Source organism: Pomacea canaliculata, linkage group LG1 (assembly GCF_003073045.1).
Source record: "Pomacea canaliculata isolate SZHN2017 linkage group LG1, ASM307304v1, whole genome shotgun sequence".
NCBI classification, from domain to species: domain Eukaryota; kingdom Metazoa; phylum Mollusca; class Gastropoda; order Architaenioglossa; family Ampullariidae; genus Pomacea; species Pomacea canaliculata.
Genome location: NC_037590.1, coordinates 16,254,054 through 16,271,553, shown reverse-complemented (window position 1 = coordinate 16,271,553; position 17,500 = coordinate 16,254,054). Strand labels below are relative to the sequence as shown.

Here is a 17,500-nt window from a genome sequence, read left to right as displayed (position 1 = left end):
CGAAGTGAGATCTGTGTGTATATGCTTACACTTATGTTTATACATTGCAAAAAATTTTAAAGACAGTTTCTTGAAAAATTCTTTTGAATCGCTAATGAAAAAAATGACAGGATAAGTAGATACTGCAAGCACACCCGGCCGAAAATTATGTCGTCTGCTGCCGAAGGAGAAGCGTCACGCATGCGCAAGCAAATGGTAGTCATGCAAGTGCTTGAGCTTGGCGTCTGCTGCTACGCGCCTGCTCTGCCTGCTAACTATATGTTTTCAAATCAAGCTGCGCTACAGATGTAGTGTCTATCATTAGCAAGAATGTCAGTGTTACAAGTAAGTAGTAAATTTCTACTTTTAATGCAGTTTTTAGACCGTAGTAGAACTTTGAGCTCTTATTTAACAGTATTTATTTCCAAGCTTGTTGCAACACGTTCGATCATGCAGGTGTAACCCCTTATCGAGTCTGACCGGGCACCGATAAGCGCGGGTGTATTCAGTGTTAGATTTTAATAACAAGGTGTCCAAATGTGTACCAAATCATGTCCAAACGTCTGTTCTCGAATTGTTACTTAGGTAGCAATAAATAAAGCTTGAAATAATAAAAGCAAAAACAAAAACAAAATACCGTTCTTAAAATGCAATGTGAATAAAATATATTCCCTCTGAACAGATATACTTGTATGAGGATCGGAACAAAAGCCTTTAAATTCTGTATGCGTTCATAACCCTATCTCGATCGTAAATGGCTCATAAATTTCCCATGTACATTTACGATTTATTTTGCCACTGACAGTACAGGTGCTCTCGTTGATCTACCAAGAATAAATTTGACACTCTTAAGAACCCACTGAAGAAAAATTGTGAACAATGCAGCGTGGCTATTGTAAATGTGTGAAGATTTTAAAAGCAAATACTGTATGATTGAATACAGTAAATAAAAAGTAATAGGCTGTGATCGAGTATCTATAAATCATAAATCAAACACAATTTACTTTTACAGTTCTCTTATGTTTTCACAGTTTCAAATGCTTTAATGGAAAAGTTTATGCATGTATATTTTTTTATAGCTTTAGTTTAACTGTGGCTTCCTTTAATTACTATGGTTAACACTATTTATGCATTGTGAAAATACGTACTCCTCTAATTATACCTTCCATGCCTGTAGTATTTGCTGATAAATGCAGAGTGAAATTTATCTCATTAATATATGTATGTACCTTATTTTTATTTATTTATTTATTTTTTTTTTTTTGCATTTGTGTGTGTGCATGGATGCATACAGGTGTTTGTATAAGTGAGAAATAGAAAGCAAAAGAGTAAGGAGGAGGTGAAGAAGAATTAAGAGACACGTACTCTTGTCTAGTTACAATAATAATGTTGTATATTATGTATTAATATATATAACCATGTATATAGTATACATAGTTTTGTGAACCTCCCATCTCAGGAGAAAAACATTTGCAAATGAATGTGTAACAAATCCACAACAGTTCACAAGGAGAAGCCAAAGTATAGCTTTTAAAAAATATTGCTATTAACCAATCACAAATATATAAGCTACTTAATCAAGGGAATTTTTGTAGTTATTAAGTGCACTGTGGGACAATAGTATTAGTCTTGTAAAATCGTAAAATGTTTTTAGTATATCATGCTGTGTTTTTACGTATACCTTATAGTTTAAAAAAAATTAGTGATTATAGAGACTTGTAAAAGTTATGGATTATAGGTCACATTTTAGAGCTCCAAATCCAATCTTTTATGCAAAAAACAGTTGATGCATATTTTCTTGACATGAACGAAGGTGACTTTTTTAAAAACATTTTGAAGCTGTTGAATCCCCACATCACCCACAAAAACGAGCGGCGTGTAATGCAAGAGCAGACAGAACCGAGCATGTAGTAATACGTACTTGCCGTCGTCCAGCTTCATTTTTTTGTCGCTATTAATTACGCTTCGGCAGTCATGTTCGCCACTTTCGATTTGAGTCTAGCTTAATTACTCATGCGCGACATCAGTACAGCAAAACTAGTGAAACACGTGTGCTCTTGATGCCTCCTAACTTAACGGCTCATTTTTAGCAACGAGTGCACGACATTCTGGGGAGTGAAGCAAATCTATCACTCTTATCTTTTTCTCATACATGTTCTATAAACAACAAGTTTGCATGGTATGTTGCGTGTGTGTGTGTGTGTGAGAGAGAGAGATTACATCGTTGTCCATGTTAATTTTGCGTAAAATAAACAACGTATTTCGGTCATCACCATAATTTAAACGGAAGACATCGGTAACACCTATCATACACAACCCACGACCGAAAGTAATCAAAGTGAACATTCCTACCACATATGGTGGGGATCAGACAAACGGTATTTATTTATATAGTCAGGCATAAAAGTTTATGTTATGGACAAACTTTCACCCTGCGGCCTGCTCGATAGCTCGAGACCTACTCTTCCTGATACTGAGCTTTGTGAACCAGCCATGCAGAGACTAAAGAGCCAAAAGTTAATGAAAAAATAAGGGTCATCATGAAGGGGAGGAAGTACATTGTTCTGGATTGTATTCACTTCATTGCCTGTTAATAGTTCTTACCCGAGTTTAGACCGCAAGGGAGAAAACCTGACTTGCAGTCTCATTGATCGATTATAATTGTTGTTCGTCGACGTGTGCTTGTCTTTGTGTACTTGCAGTGGTGGGCATCGGCGGTAGAAATAGAAAATACCAGAAAGAGAGAACAGACAGAGAATGATAAGCAAACGAAAAGCAATTACCACCCAGGCATACATTTAGACTTCTGTCTCTCCCTCCATATGTTCCTCTTTCCGTTTTCCTGGTCCATCTAATTATATGTATCCACTCTTTTTTTGTTTTTAATTTCCCTCTCCATTCCTTCTTTTTTTCACTCAATCTTAGACCCGTGTGCACAAAGCAAACACATCGACATCTGCCACTGTTTATATTGCTGTTATAAAGTCAACTTGTACATCTTGTTTAGTTATTTATATTACGAAGATCTCTAACTCCTGCCCCTGTTCTGAAGCGCTGAAACTCTTACTGGGTAACCGTTGCTAAGGTTTGATAAAAGCCTCTCTCAATGTCTTTGCATATATCTATGGACACCAACGCTCCCGAAACTACCGATAAGATAGAATAAATACAGGCATCGCACCATGCATAGCCTTGAATAAGCGTTTGTCAGGGTTGGTAGACATTTATTGACACCCGAGTCGTTAACCGCCAGAGAGAAAGCAGTTCTTTTGCACAGTTCCGTTTGAGCAAACGTGAGTGAAAATGCAGCTATGGGTTCCATTGAGAAAAACAGCTTTTAGAAGCAATAAATAAGACGAAGCTTAAAGCGCGGTACCCCGTATATAGCTAAATTTCATTCACTAAGCAGCACAAGCGCCTTCAAAATTGATAAAATAAAAGAAACAAATGCATTCTGTGAGTGCTTTTCCTTGCATTATAACTATAAACCTGTCTATATACTTGCTTCCTCAGATGGAGGATAGTAAAGAATCCATTTACATGTCGTAAACAGACGGCCTCTTCCATAACGTCATTTTGTCAGTACAGTAAATTTTCGATCAGTTGGTTTCAGTTCACATAAGAAACGGTTGAGCAGAAATGTTCTTACCGCAAGTAAGTCGAAGTCGAATTCAGATGCACCAGATCGAGGTTAATCTGTCCCAATCATCTCGTAGAACTTCATTTTTTAAAGGGAAATCGCTAGATTGAAGTCAGATTGCATACGATATGTACTGTACATGCATTAGAGGGACCAGGAAAAACGAACGTTATACCGCGAACTAATATCCCTGGACTGCTGGTAAACGATTTTTTTTCCCAGTTAACTGCTAAAACGAGGTCTTAGACGACATGTCTTCCGGTTTATTCACATTCTTCGTTACGGTTCGCCGGGACTAACAGCGGGTCACTTTGCAAGAGGCCAAGAGTGAATGTCGGCATCAGACATCAGTCCATAAATACACGTCCATGGTTAAACTGAGGAAAACGAATACAGTGATACCTCGGTTCTCGAACGCCTTGACTTTCGACCAAATCGGTATTCGACCAGGAAATTCGAGAAAATTTTGTCTTGGAATCCGAACAAATATTTGGAACTCGAACATCCGAACATCCGAGATGAGCCGAGTTGAGCCGAATGGCGTTCATTCGGCCCAGCGCGCCTTGCTTGCGTCATCAGTGTGAGTGCAGAGAGAGAGAGTCACGTTTTTGTGGAGAGAGTCATGAAATGTGTGCAAAATGGGCAGAAATCGCAAATTTTGTTGAACATCACCTGATAAAGTGGTAGCAAATAGAGCAGTTAACATTTTTAATGACAATGTTATGTCCACTTTCCGCAAAATTTTGCAAAGGAGAAAAAAACAGCAAACAATTGACAAATTCTTCCGTAAAGAAATCAGACAACAACTGCAGAGCAAGATTCTGATTCTCCTCAAAGATACAAAAGAGGAACAGAAACACCCGAAGAGCAGTTACCCTCTGTTTTTATTGAAGAGGACTCCCCTTCAAAACAATAACCATCCCCCTTCCCTCCTCCCTCCACATTCATTCCCTCCTGCCATAAAGTTTGGTACAGGTACAGTAAATGAAACACAATTTACTGTACTGTACAGTACATTTTATTTATTTATTCTTTTTGTTTTAATAAATACACTTTTATTTCTTATTTCTTGTTGAGACTCATGTTTTTCTACATATTATATACAAATTAGGCCAGTAAATAGGCATTTTCTGGGGCTTGGAACGAATTAATCCAGTTTCCATTATTTCCTATGGGTTTCATTGCTTCGGTTCTCGAACAATTTGGTTCTCGACCGTCCTCCCGGAACGAATTATGTTCGAGAACCGAGGTATCACTGTATTCTAGGAACGTATAATCGGAGATTAAAAAGCACTGGGTATATGGGGCTTTCGCCGGGACCGCCGAAAACGAACGTTATAATGAGGAAATCATTACATCAAAGTTCGCATAATCGAGGTTTTACTGTAGTTGCGCAAGAAGGGAGAAGAAGAGGATAAAAGTGATAATGGTTTCATCACACATCAGAAACGCGCGCGTGTGTGTGTGAGGGCTCGCGGCAAGAGGAAGAGAAGGATTTATGCCTGAATGTGTATGAATTTTGCTGTTGGGAAGGTTTCGCGATCTTTATTACGATGCATTGTTTGTCCCTTAAAACGGCATTGAAAGAAGGATGGAGACATCAGTTTTTTCCAGGAAACTATGTTCTGACTTTTGTAGACTTTATAATTCTTCTCAGTCCAATGCATAGCCAGGGATTTTTGCCACAGACATCAGGGAGAGACCTCTCTCTCTCTTATGCTAGTTTTTTCATATCCCTTATCAATTTGAGAGTATTCGACTTTTGCAAAGTGATGGTATATACATATATGTTTGTTTATAACGTTCTTTGTTTCACAGCTCCATGAGAATAAACACTAGTGGCACACTCAAACACGTAAGATACTTTTTTGACAAGGTGTATTTTACCACCACCTGGAGTTGCAAATAAAGCATTCAATAATTCCATTTTGTCTGTTAGCAGGTCTCAAGGGAATTGTCGTAGGTCCACAAAAGCTCATGGAAATTTCAAAACCTTCCTTTTATCCTTTCACTCAAGCAAACCATTTCAACGCAAGAGGGGCCGATGTCTATGTATTTCTTTGCGCAGTGTGTTGAACTGGATCGACCCACGGATGTGTAAAGTTCTTGATCGACCACACTACATGCGTGCATAGTGTTTTTAAGACGTACGTTTCAGATTCACTTTGATTTCAACGATAAAGTTGGATGGTATGTTAACACAAGTCGTCGTCAAAGGTGCTCCAACATGTCAAACTTCGTCATCGTGATTTCAGAGAAGAATAGATAAAAAAAAATTATTTGAGCAGGCTAACTCGGACTGCGTAGGTTCACTTCGATTATACATAACGCAGGGTCTCAGCGTAGTGTGTCGAGTAATACGTGCACACAGAGCTTTGATAACCATCGTCAGATAACCGATCACTAGTGGCATGTGTAGAAGTAAAACAAGATGGAACTGATTTTTCAGGTTTATTAATGCTTGTGGCTGCTGGAAGAAATTTAATATTCTCCCCTGTTAAGAAGTTGCAATGTTTTTCTTTCTGTTCCCTCCCTCCCACCCAATACATATCTATATCTTTATTGAGTGGGTATTCTTTCCGAAGAAGTCATTAATTTTTACGGAGTGTATATTATTCTGTCAGGAAGGTTTCTGTTTGTGCAGCAAAAAAGAAATTAGAAAAGCTAATGTATACTACTGGTACAAGCAGTCAAAATTTAAAACACAGAATAATGAGCTGTTATTAGCTTCCCGCAGTCTTTCTTAGGAAAAGAAAGACTTGCTTGAAAATTACAGGTCTCAAGGGAACTGAGTGTATCAGGTAATATTTCCCTTCGGGACTACACACAGAAGCCAGTTGGTAGTTCTGTTGATAGTCGGCAGCTATACAGACTTAACGTGTTTACAGAGGGCTAAAGGAGCACAGTGCCCAGGGTTTAAGTGCGTGGGCCGCGCGTGTGTGCGTGTGTGTGCACAGTGTCATCGTATGCAAATACTACATAAGCGCTTGTGTCTTTGTAGGCAAGAATGAGCAGGAGACTAAACTTTTATGCTGCAAAGGTTTGCCTCCTTTTTTGTATGATTTTTACAGTTCGAAGGCTTGAAACATTGTTACACTTAGCAAAGGGTATCTGTAGAAGCACGCCTAACTGCCTATTTGCAACTCCACTGTCTTCGAGAAGTCTCGTATAGGTTTAGCTTAGAACACACATACCATTTTGACAGCTCAGAGTGATTGGAAATAATTTTGAAAAACGTCCTAGGGAAAATGCATAGTCGGTGTCGGAGGTGGTTATGAGCGCTACCAGCAGTAGACAGGAGTCTCGGGGTTCCTTGTAATAATCAGTTTATTTTAATTACCTAACAAAAATGATAAATCCTATGTAATAGCCAGGAGTAGCTACTTTTTTCAAGTCCAGTTATTTACCCTTGGGTTTGACATAAGGGATAGGGTTAGATCTAAATTGTTTGCTAAGCCTTATCCTGTATACACAAGCAAAATATCTGTAGGCAGTATATTACGCGAAAATGGATGTCAAGGGTGTATGGGACATACTCTTCTAGCATTTTGTCCAAGATTGAGTATAATAATGTGCGCTCTCTTATCCAAGCACATTATTAGCAGTCATCTGTTGTCTTGATATGGCTCGTGTGGCCTATAACCTTTATTAGTACACTATGGTGTACTATATGGAAGGGAAGAAGGGGGCAAGTCAGCATAGACAAAAAACAACAACAACAAAACAAAACAAAACAAAAACAAAACAAAACAAACAAAAAAAAAAACAAACAAAAAACAACAACAACAAAACAACTTTATTTTGCATTTAACGCGAGACAGAATGAACAGAGAGAGAACCAGGAGTGCTTATTGATTACACGTGCATCGCATGCTTGCATCTAGAGTTTTTTTTTAAATTTGCTGTACTGACGCTTCGGGTGGCATTAGGCCTGCCTCACATGCAGCACAGTTGACAATAACATTACGGTTGAGTTTGCGAGAGAAATCAACCTATGAAGCTCTGCTAGTACAGTACAAAACAGGCAGATTTACTCATGTTCACCCGTACCTACAGACGCAGATCGATCCATCTCAAAGTGCAAGCACAAATATCGAATGGTTCACACACTGACACACTCGCACATTTTATATTGGCCAATAGCTAAAACTGCTGTTCATGAGCAGCTGTTGTGTATGGCTTTTATAATTGCCGAAGTTTTTATTACTGCATTTTTCCCCATGAGCAGGCATGGATTGTCTTGTATACAGGTGTACCTGAGCTGGGTCAATTCAGTTCTCCGTGAGTCTAGCCGGCCAGTGGACAATGTGGCAGCTTTGCAGGATGGACGCATTATGTGTGAGCTCATCGATGCCCTCGCACCGAACGCCGACCTTGTGGCCAAAGCACAGGTAACTGTTGAATGATTACACATCTGCTGCGGTTCCAGGCATGACTGATTTATTTTTCATGACATTTGTCTAGACCAACCCAGTCGCAGGTACTGTCTGCGCAATCTGTACATTATTATTTTGTTTCGTTGCTTACAAGGTTTGCGTGCTTATGTAATTATTTTGTGATTATAGTGTATCCTCGTCACTGTTTAATTCCACGTCATGCAGAAGTTTTAACGTTTGATGTTACTTGTTTGAACCATTCATGTTTTAAATCTGTTTTCATATAGTTCGATTGGTTTTGGTAATCAAGGTGTTTGGGAACGCGGGGCAAACCCAGCTACAGCTATGCTACTGTACAATTATTCATGGCAACTTATGTCTCACATGCACATAAATACTGATCTGTTATCCTGCTGGATGGTGTATGCTATGGGAAGTAAACACCGTAGCCTCATATTCAGGCTTTGTTCTCTTAACTCTTTATTATGAGTCATCGAATGTCGATAATATAAAAACCTCGCTTACTCGGTTGATGAGTTAGAAACTCTGAAGTGTATGTGGTTAAGAAATAGGGAGAATCAAGAATGTACATTTTAGCTATCCTTTAGAAGAAATTATATACTTTCTTTCGCCCTAATCAGGCGAGAAATAGAATGGAGGTTGGTGGGTTGGTGAATCGAGAAAAGTGAGAACCTGTCTAAAAAGCACAGAGTACTTATTTATGGTGGGATAGGAAGTTGCTCTAGGAAAGAGAGGTGGTTCGTGGGCAAGCTACATGCTGACAGTGAACGACACAAAAAAAAAAAAAAAAAAAAAAAAAAAAAAAAGAAAAGAAAAAAGAAAACAAACCAATTAAAAAAAACCGCGCATACACGGCGGTAGCATCACGATATATGCTGCTTTCAGTATTCAACGACAAAGCAAGACTTATCAAGAAATAAAACTCATTGAAAAATGACGCATCACAATCACAAGAAATTATGTAGTATTCAGAACAGCATAAACCCTATAACTATAACAATCATATTCGAGGTTTGAAAGTCAGTATACCAAACATCCCCTTCCCCTGTCTTATTTGATTGATGTCTTTGTTTTGTAGTAACGTAATGTCTCTTTTTCCCTTTCTTTAGATCAAGAGTTAAATGGGGGGCAAAAGCCAAACTTTTTCTCGTTCTCATTCGTAAATAAAGAGGTAATTTCAACAACATCTGGCCACAGGAATTTTGGTTATTGTGCAGAGAAACAATGGAACTTTCTCGCTTTCCATATCCGCCACCTACCCACTATTGAATCCTTAAAACGTGCACTGAAAACGAACCTCTTCCGTAAACATGACTCCTAACAACCTTTCGCATAATGCAATTCATTTTTCACAACCTTCCTTTTGTAATATCATGCTGCTCTCAGCTCTTGTTCTTGTTATTTGGTTCCTCGTTGTGTTTTCTGTCTTTGATTTTATTCTTCGTTTAATACGGTTGTTTATTCTTTTATATTTCTTATGCTATTTGTTTGTTTTTCCTGTCCATGTTTTATTCTTATCATGCTCCTTAGGAGTGTGAGTATGCGCTTTACAAATTTTGCATTCTTCTTATTATTATTATAATATGAACATCACAGAATTAATATACACAGGGGTTAAGAGAAACATAAAATGTAGCATTGAATAAGACAAACAAGTAACATTGATTTTTCACATTTCATTTAAGTTCACCCTTTAAATAAAAAATTGAAAGTCCTTATGCGTGCAAGAAAACTGGGTGATCAATGGTACCAACATGAGTTGTTTTAAAACGGATTGACTTTCGCTTAGCTGTAGCTGGGCTGCACAATGAATTGCTACTCGAACCTTCTTACCTCAAGTTCAGTTTCCGTGCAGCTTACGTACATTTTATGTCGGTGCTGGATTTCGACTGATAACAAATTCTAAGGCCAGCCCGATTTCTTTAGATAAGCTCACAGAATAAATTGTTCTTAAACAGCTCTGAGAAATGCCTTAGCCTTCATTCCGTTCATTGATACCTTCTTACAAAGAACCCCCGGACTTCCAGAGTCTCTTTCTTTTGCGTGAGCCCTCGTGAACATGGCAGTGGGCGAGTGGCCAAGTGTTCTGTCAAAGGACCACATATAGAACTGAAGAAAAGGGGCAGGACTGGGGTCGGGGGGGGGGGTAAGAGGAAAAATAGAAATGGAGGGTAGAATTGCGAAGAAAGATATTAAAGACAAAAAGGACCCCTTTTTTCGGAAAAAAATGTAGGCTGACAGGAGGGAGAAAAAAAGAAGAAGCCAATTGTTTATTTTTGTAAATCGAGTACATCGAAATGAAATTTTCTGTAGCTGTACAGTGCCTGCATTTCTGCAAACTTCTTTTTGCATCTAATTTTGGTTAACCTTAATAATACCAACGTAAGAGGTCAGGTACAGACTACATCTGTGTAGGCTTGTAGACTTTTTTTAAAACACTGCCTACGGCCAGTTTAAATAAATGAATTAAATATCTATAGATTTCTAAAAACAAATAATATCAGTTTTACACCAAAGTTATCAAGATATATATATATCTTGTACCACATGTCTCTCGTTCATGCAGTTCGATATCCTTGTTGAACAGTTTGAACACGTACTGCGCCTTCGTGAAAGCCCTCTAATACACCTTACTCCAATGATTAAGTGCATGCCAGTTGTTTTGAACAAGATCGAGATGTGACCGTGCTGTTTATATCCTTGTCAACCGTCGACAAGCCTATAGCTGTAGTGTTTGGGCTTAATAGCCAACTTGGTTGTGCACTGCGCACGGTGCAGATTAAGTTTAGCATGAAGCGCGTCTGTAAATATGTATATAGGTTATTCTCGACCCCTAACATTTCGATCCGGCTTTTGCCAAGAGCTTTCCGGCCGTTATTTCTTCTCCAAAACTGCCCTGCCCCAATTAACGATTTTCAAATCAGCTATAACCAGATAATGGTCTGACTGAGGCAGACCTCGCCCTCACTGTCCTTCAATAAAGTATGTCGATGTCTTCACTGAATTGAACAGGCCTCTAAAAGGAAATAAAAATCTGTAACACCCTCCCTTTTTATATAGAAAAATCTCACAAAACAGCGAATGAGCTGTATACAGGATGGGCTCGATCAATAAAACCATCGGTAACAATTAAGCTTTGAAACCAAGCCCATCACCATACAGGTTTAACCAAGGCGTTGGCGATGGATTGGACATGTGATCCGCCAGCAGACAGCAGACTTCTCCAGAGTCGCCCTACGATGGACTCCAGACGGTCGAAGAAAACGAGGCCGCCCAAAGGAAACTTGGAGAAGATCAGTGGAAAGGGAGATGAAAGGAAAGGGCTGGACATGGGGTCATCTGGAGCGGGTTTCAGCTGATCGACATCGGTGGCGGACTCTGAATGGTTGAGGCCTTATATGTGCAACCTGATGCACGAAGAGGAATAGATAGATGAAAATTAGAGACAGAAGATGCGTGATCAAAAATTTCTGGCTCACCTTGGAAAAACCGAGGAATGTGGAGACTTAAATTAGATAATTTTACTTGCATCTGTGTGAAGATGCTTTTTTTCATTTGTTCGGCAAACGGGATTAGAAAAGCCAAACAACAAACAAATATTAAATGGAAAATAAAAATATCACACAATGTGTGTAAGGGTAATACAGGATGCTAATACAAGACCCTTCTGGGCCAAGTCAGTTAGGTATGATGTTTGTCACCATTACACCTGAGTTTACAGACTCCGGAAGAATTTCCCATGATTTTCTCATCATTTTGCATTGTCCATAGAGATTCAAGTCATGAATTATTCATTTTCATTTTCCATCACAGTTTTTGGTGTGACTCATGCCTGAGACGCTGACTCAAACTATATAAGGATTCCAAAAAACAAAAAGCAAAAAAATCAGCTTAATGTATTATTTTCATCTGGATAGAAAAGTCTCAACATCTTGGCCTATAATTTATAAAATTTGTAAAGTTAAAATTACTGTCTACAAAATATTTCTTTTATAAATGATAGTGATCCAATTTAATTAGTATTTGCGTTGCTTATTCCCTGGTGTTAACGAAAGTCTAATCAAAGAAACCATAATAAGAACATACTATATAGTAGTCATGTTTGCCAAAATGTTTGAAGAGTTTCATGACATATAATCAGTTATCTATATATTCCTGCCATATACATATTTTTTTATATGCATACACATATTCCTTCTTTTCCTGCCATTTATGTTTCAAATTCATTTTCAAACGAGCAATCAGTTATAAATCAGCCAAGACCAACATACAAATTGTCCAAAACTTCTATCACACTGGCATTCATTCACAACATGAGTGTGATCTGTCTTGGTCATGATTCTGTGCATTATAAGTTCCCATTATTATTATTAACCTATCATCACCTGGCAATTTTAATCTAATTTTCTGTAGGTACATGGCTAAATAAATTTATCATTCATAAGACAAAAAAAAAAAAAAATTAACTGGCTACAGCTAGTCCTTCTTCTCAGAAATGCACACCAAGTTGTACATTCATAAGCATTTATTAAAGTTTTCTTCCCTGTCCCTGAAGGGCTCAGGATCTTCACAGCAGCAAGTTTACATTCAAATGGTCTTGAATCACATGAAGGAAAATGACATCAAAGTCACTGTATCTGCACAGGGTCAGTCACTGAAATTCATACATTTCATGAGTTGAAAGGTTGTTACGACTTGATTCAGTTTATATGTGTGCGTGTGCATGCACATGCATAACAGTGAATGAGCGCACGAGAGTGCAAAAAAACTGTGTGCATGCATGCCATATATGTTTGTATATGTTAATATTGCAACATTATATATTGTAAATATTTTTATTAGTTACTTTCTATTTAAACTTACTGATGTAAATTTACATTAAAAATAATTCATCACTCTAGTTCTTTTACCACCTTCAAGTCTAAACGCATTTTTTCAGAACGACTTCCCTGTGACCCTCTCTTGACCATGAATATGCATAACCTGTGTCTGTTTTTTATTTTGTGTATTAGTGAGTGTTGTAGGTGACTATGTCTTTTATATGTGAATGTGGGTGCATATGTTTGTTGATGATTGAGTCTATGTATGATATATGTAAAGCACTGTGAGCAAATCTTTGGAAGGGCACTATAGAAATCTTCATTATTATTATTAAAAGTAACTGGTCGTAACAATTAAAAACAATTATGACTTTTTTATTAGTTTTTGTCAAAAACTGTGCATTCATTAGTTTTGAAAATTGTGAATTTTTAGGACAAATAGTCTTTCCTTTTCCAAATACAGATGTAATAGATGGTGACATCAAGTCAATTCTTGATCTGATGTGGCTTCTGATTCTTAATTATGGAGTTCATTCTATTGGTGAGTAAATGTGAAAATAAAAACATGAAATTTATGTCAGATGATCTAGAATTTGCTAGGAAAAAATACATGATCACTTCCCTTGGGTGTCTGCAGAATGACTTAAAATGGATTATCAAGAAAAATGAAGTTTTCTTGGTAAAACTGTTTTGGTCAATGACTTTGTTATACCAAGAAATGGTCACTTTCATCAAGGGAGTGTATGTGTGTCTCAGTGAGGTGAAATTGATGTTTTATGATGAGCAAGCAACTGAGCTATGTCATGGCAAATAGTTCTGTAAATAGATGCCCCATGCAGAGAAAGAACAGCTTGCCTGAGATGAGATTTGCACCATGGACAGCCAATTCTCACTGTATCAGTGACAGGTGCTGACCATGCATTGCACTCTCAATGGGAGCATGACAGAAAACTAAACTAAAAGTTGATGAGAACAAAAATCATGACAGAATACCATGGAGCCAACTTATAAAAATTGTTTCAAATTATTTCAGGTCAGAATGCCTATCAACGTAGTGTAGGCATTGGCAAAAGGAATCTTCTTGAGTGGTGTCAAAAGGAACTGGAAGTTGCCTTTGATCATAGAAATACCTTGACATTAAAGTAAGCTACTAGTTTAAAATAATATCATAGAACTTAAAAGAATCCTTTTCAAATTTGGATTAAAAATTGTTCAAAGGAATTATGACAGAGGGTTAAAGATAAAAGACAACATGCATGCAGAAGAAAGTTTTGGGTGATTATAATAGCTAAATGAATGAAATGAAGCATATGGGAAAATGCGCATGTTAGTTTGTTATGCAATTAGTATAAAGATATGAAATTAGAATTATGTTTATAGGTCATAAACAACTGTATAACTACATGACTGACAAATGAATTTAATAATTCATTATTAATCATTGTAACACTTGTTTCATTATATCAAACCACAAGGATCAAGGAATCATATTTAATCACTTCTGTTTAGAAAGCTAAAATTTACCTCTGTTGGTAAAGTGTTATTTATAGCTTAAACAGATTTATGAGATTTGTTTTAAATGATTTGCAACAGCCTCTGCACAGGAAACTGGTTTATCAAACTGCTGCATAAGTTTGCAGGATACCACATTCAAGAGTCAGAGGTTTGTAAATCATGGAGAATAAACTCTATAATGTAGTTTATGAGAATATACACCATACATCTGTTCAGAATGTGCACATATTTGCGAAACAAGTAATTATTATAGTAAATTAATAATTTATGAAAAAATTACACATGATATTATAATTACTGTAACAAAAATATTGTAACTTCTTACATTATGTTTTTTAAAATTAATTGTTAAAATAATAAAACCTTGTTCAAAAAAAGAGTAAGAAAGTAAGAACTGTAAGAAAGGCATTTTAATACTACAGTCTTTTCTCCCTGACAGGACAAAGTATCTTATTTATATAAGCTGTTAGAAGAGATAGAGGAGCGGTATGGCATTCGGCGTACCATCATCAGGTAATTTATTTATTCATCAGTGCTAGTTTAAAAAAAGGACTTTGTTTTTGCATGTATTATGTTGAGTTTAGCTGGTTATAAATCCCCACACTATGCTACTAATGTCTTCATGACCTTGTCCGAAAGATCCTGGTGGTGCTTCTGACGAGGTGGTCTCGTCAATAAGCTATATAGTGCCAGGAATTAGAAGGAAGAGGTCTTCAGCTAACACTAAGTCCTTTGCAGATGCCAACATTTGGAATTCTCCACACTTTTCTTTTCAAATTGATTTCATTACTGGATCCACCTTTTTCTGAAATACAGCTAATACTTCCTCGATCTCTTCTCAATTCTCTGTTTGTCCATCCTCTGTTATGTTCACCACATTGCAGCCTGCTGCTGATATGCTAAACTTGGTTTGTTTCAAGTCCTGTGAGGAGAGCATATATGTAGCTCATGGAAACACACAATTAAATTTAATTGATATTAGTTATGTTTGTTTTGCTAAAATATGACTCTTGAGTTAAATCTCTTGAATTTTTTGGATATGGTTGTAGTTTTCTTGGGTTGAAGTCATCATCTAATCTCTAATTTTTTTTTTAAGAGGTGGGTAGGGTGGAATTATCATAGAACCTTGATGTAACTTATGCAGAGGCATTATAGTAATATCACAAATATGCATTATCAAATTTGTACATTAGTGTGATGGGAATTTTCTTGATTAAGTGTAGATAAGATAAAAAAGATCAGCATAGACTTTAGGAAAATTAAAAAATGGTTATGTTGTTCCCAACGTGGTATTCAATAAGCCTGCTGATATTGTTGACTCCTTCAGGTATTTATAGGCATTGCTTTTGATTGCCAGTTTAAATGGAATGTAAGCACTGAGCATATTGTGGTCAGCAATGAGTGTACCTTCTTTGCAAGCTGGATAGTTTTTCAATTAACACACTAGTTTTGAGCCATTTTTACTAGGCATGCATCAAAAGTTGTTTTTTTAAATCTTTTTCCTTTGTATGCTGGTTCTGCAGGCTGTCCATAATGGGAACAGTATTGTCCATATTTATACTAAGGTCACTGGTGTTAAGCAGAGGGGTTAGGCTTCTTTTTGTGATTAGCAAATTGCCAGAAAAGCTTTCAGTTTTATGCATACCAGAACATGTACTTATTGAGTTCAGGCAAATGTTAAGCAGAAGTAACAGGCACTTGAAATTGCTTTAATTGTATCCTCTGCAATACAGTTGCTCAACCATAGATGAACTGTCAGTCATGTGTGCACATGGGTGTGTGATGTTGTAGGTGTGCCTTAAGAATGGTTTTAGATAGAAGTTTGTGCATTTTGCTATGATGCACTTCTTGTCTTATCCTGATCTTGTAACTATAGCATTTGTTTTGTTCTTTTCCTCCTTTATTGTAACTTTCATAACTGAGCACACTTTACAAATTATAATTGCCCATTGAGATTAGAAAAATTTGTCACTTTTCATTTTCGTAAATTTCTTGATGCTTGCAAATAAATAACACTATGTATTTCATTGAGAAAAACTTTGATATGCCTTTCCTTGTTTTAGTTTTTATCCACCTGCCCATTACTTGTTTCAGCTCTAATGACATTGTTGATGGCACAGTTGATGAACATGCTTTGATGATTTACTTGTCATTGCTAAAGAAAAGGGTAGGTGCACATATTTAAGCCATTATTTAAGCTTTATATACTAATACAAATGTATGTCTTTCAGGCATTAAAACAATACAAATCATCCAGACAAATAAAGATTTGTTAGGAAAACTCAGTTAAAACAGTTTTTCTTTCCTTGTCTGGTTAGAGATTGAGTGAGGAAGAAGAGAGAGGGAAAGAGAATAATCTTCTTGTATTGGTATACAGGTTTACAGTGCTGGCAGACAGTCAAGACGAGAGATGTTTAGTGTAGACGGAAAAGAAGCAGCAATGTCCCGGGTATGTTCTTACACAGATCCATTTGAAGATTTTTGTTTTCAAGTGTACATGAACTCTGAACATTGTATGTAAATGCATTACTGGCCAAAGTTTGAGTAGATTTCAATATTGATGGGTTGATTGCAGATTCAGGAGAGGAACCGATCTCTGTCATCAGAAGCAGAGCAGTCCAGGAAACAAATGGATGACATGTCCAGTCCAGAACGTGAAGACACATCTGACAGAGTATCTTCACGGGATAACTCTCTCTCACCACCACCCCTCAAAGAAAACATACCCAGTCAAAGTTTGGACTCAGCAGAAACTTCTGATTGGCTTTCTTCTTCCCCCAATTCCTTGGTTGAGACCAAGGACAGGGTAGCTGCAAACAAACACAGCAGCTCTCTGCAAGCAGATGCTGAGCAGGTGCTGCAGCAGACGATCAAGCGAACGAGTCAAGCAGCACTTTCCACAGTTCGACAGAGATGATGACAAGGATACTGATGCTACTCACAATCACAGTGAAAGAGAAACTGAGACGCTGTCAGAGTTTTCTAGCAGTGCCCTGGATGAAGCCTACAGTTCTGCAAAGAAAGAGAAAGCTAGGAACAAGCTCTCTTTCAAAGATTCTTCAAGATACAGAGCAGATGGCAGTTCCAAGCAGTCACTGGGCAAAGGTGAATCTGTTAATGGTGAGCAGAAGAAGCCAGCTGAAATGGCA

At 37.3% G+C, this 17,500-nt stretch overlaps 1 protein-coding gene across 1 annotated transcript; it reads left to right on the top strand.

Annotated features, from left to right (window-relative positions):
• Nucleotides 1-47: 47 nt before the first annotated feature.
• On the top strand, nt 48-17,301 carry LOC112574276 (interaptin-like). The gene is made up of 10 exons (XM_025255243.1): nt 48-324; nt 7,870-8,010; nt 12,572-12,662; nt 13,300-13,377; nt 13,870-13,978; nt 14,430-14,499; nt 14,791-14,864; nt 16,446-16,518; nt 16,729-16,800; nt 16,927-17,301. Exons 1-10 carry the CDS (start codon nt 310-312, stop codon nt 17,266-17,268), a joined length of 1,065 nt encoding a protein of 354 aa, XP_025111028.1. The 5' UTR covers nt 48-309; the 3' UTR covers nt 17,269-17,301.
• The last annotated feature ends 199 nt before the right edge of the window (nt 17,302-17,500 follow it).

Bases quoted from the DNA above. Each gene is read 5' to 3' on its own strand.
- LOC112574276 (XM_025255243.1), top strand. The intron at 16,519-16,728 runs GTAGGTGCACAT...ATTGGTATACAG, and splicing joins TGTCATTGCTAAAGAAAAGG to GTTTACAGTGCTGGCAGACA. The intron at 16,801-16,926 runs GTATGTTCTTAC...GGTTGATTGCAG, and splicing joins AAGAAGCAGCAATGTCCCGG to ATTCAGGAGAGGAACCGATC.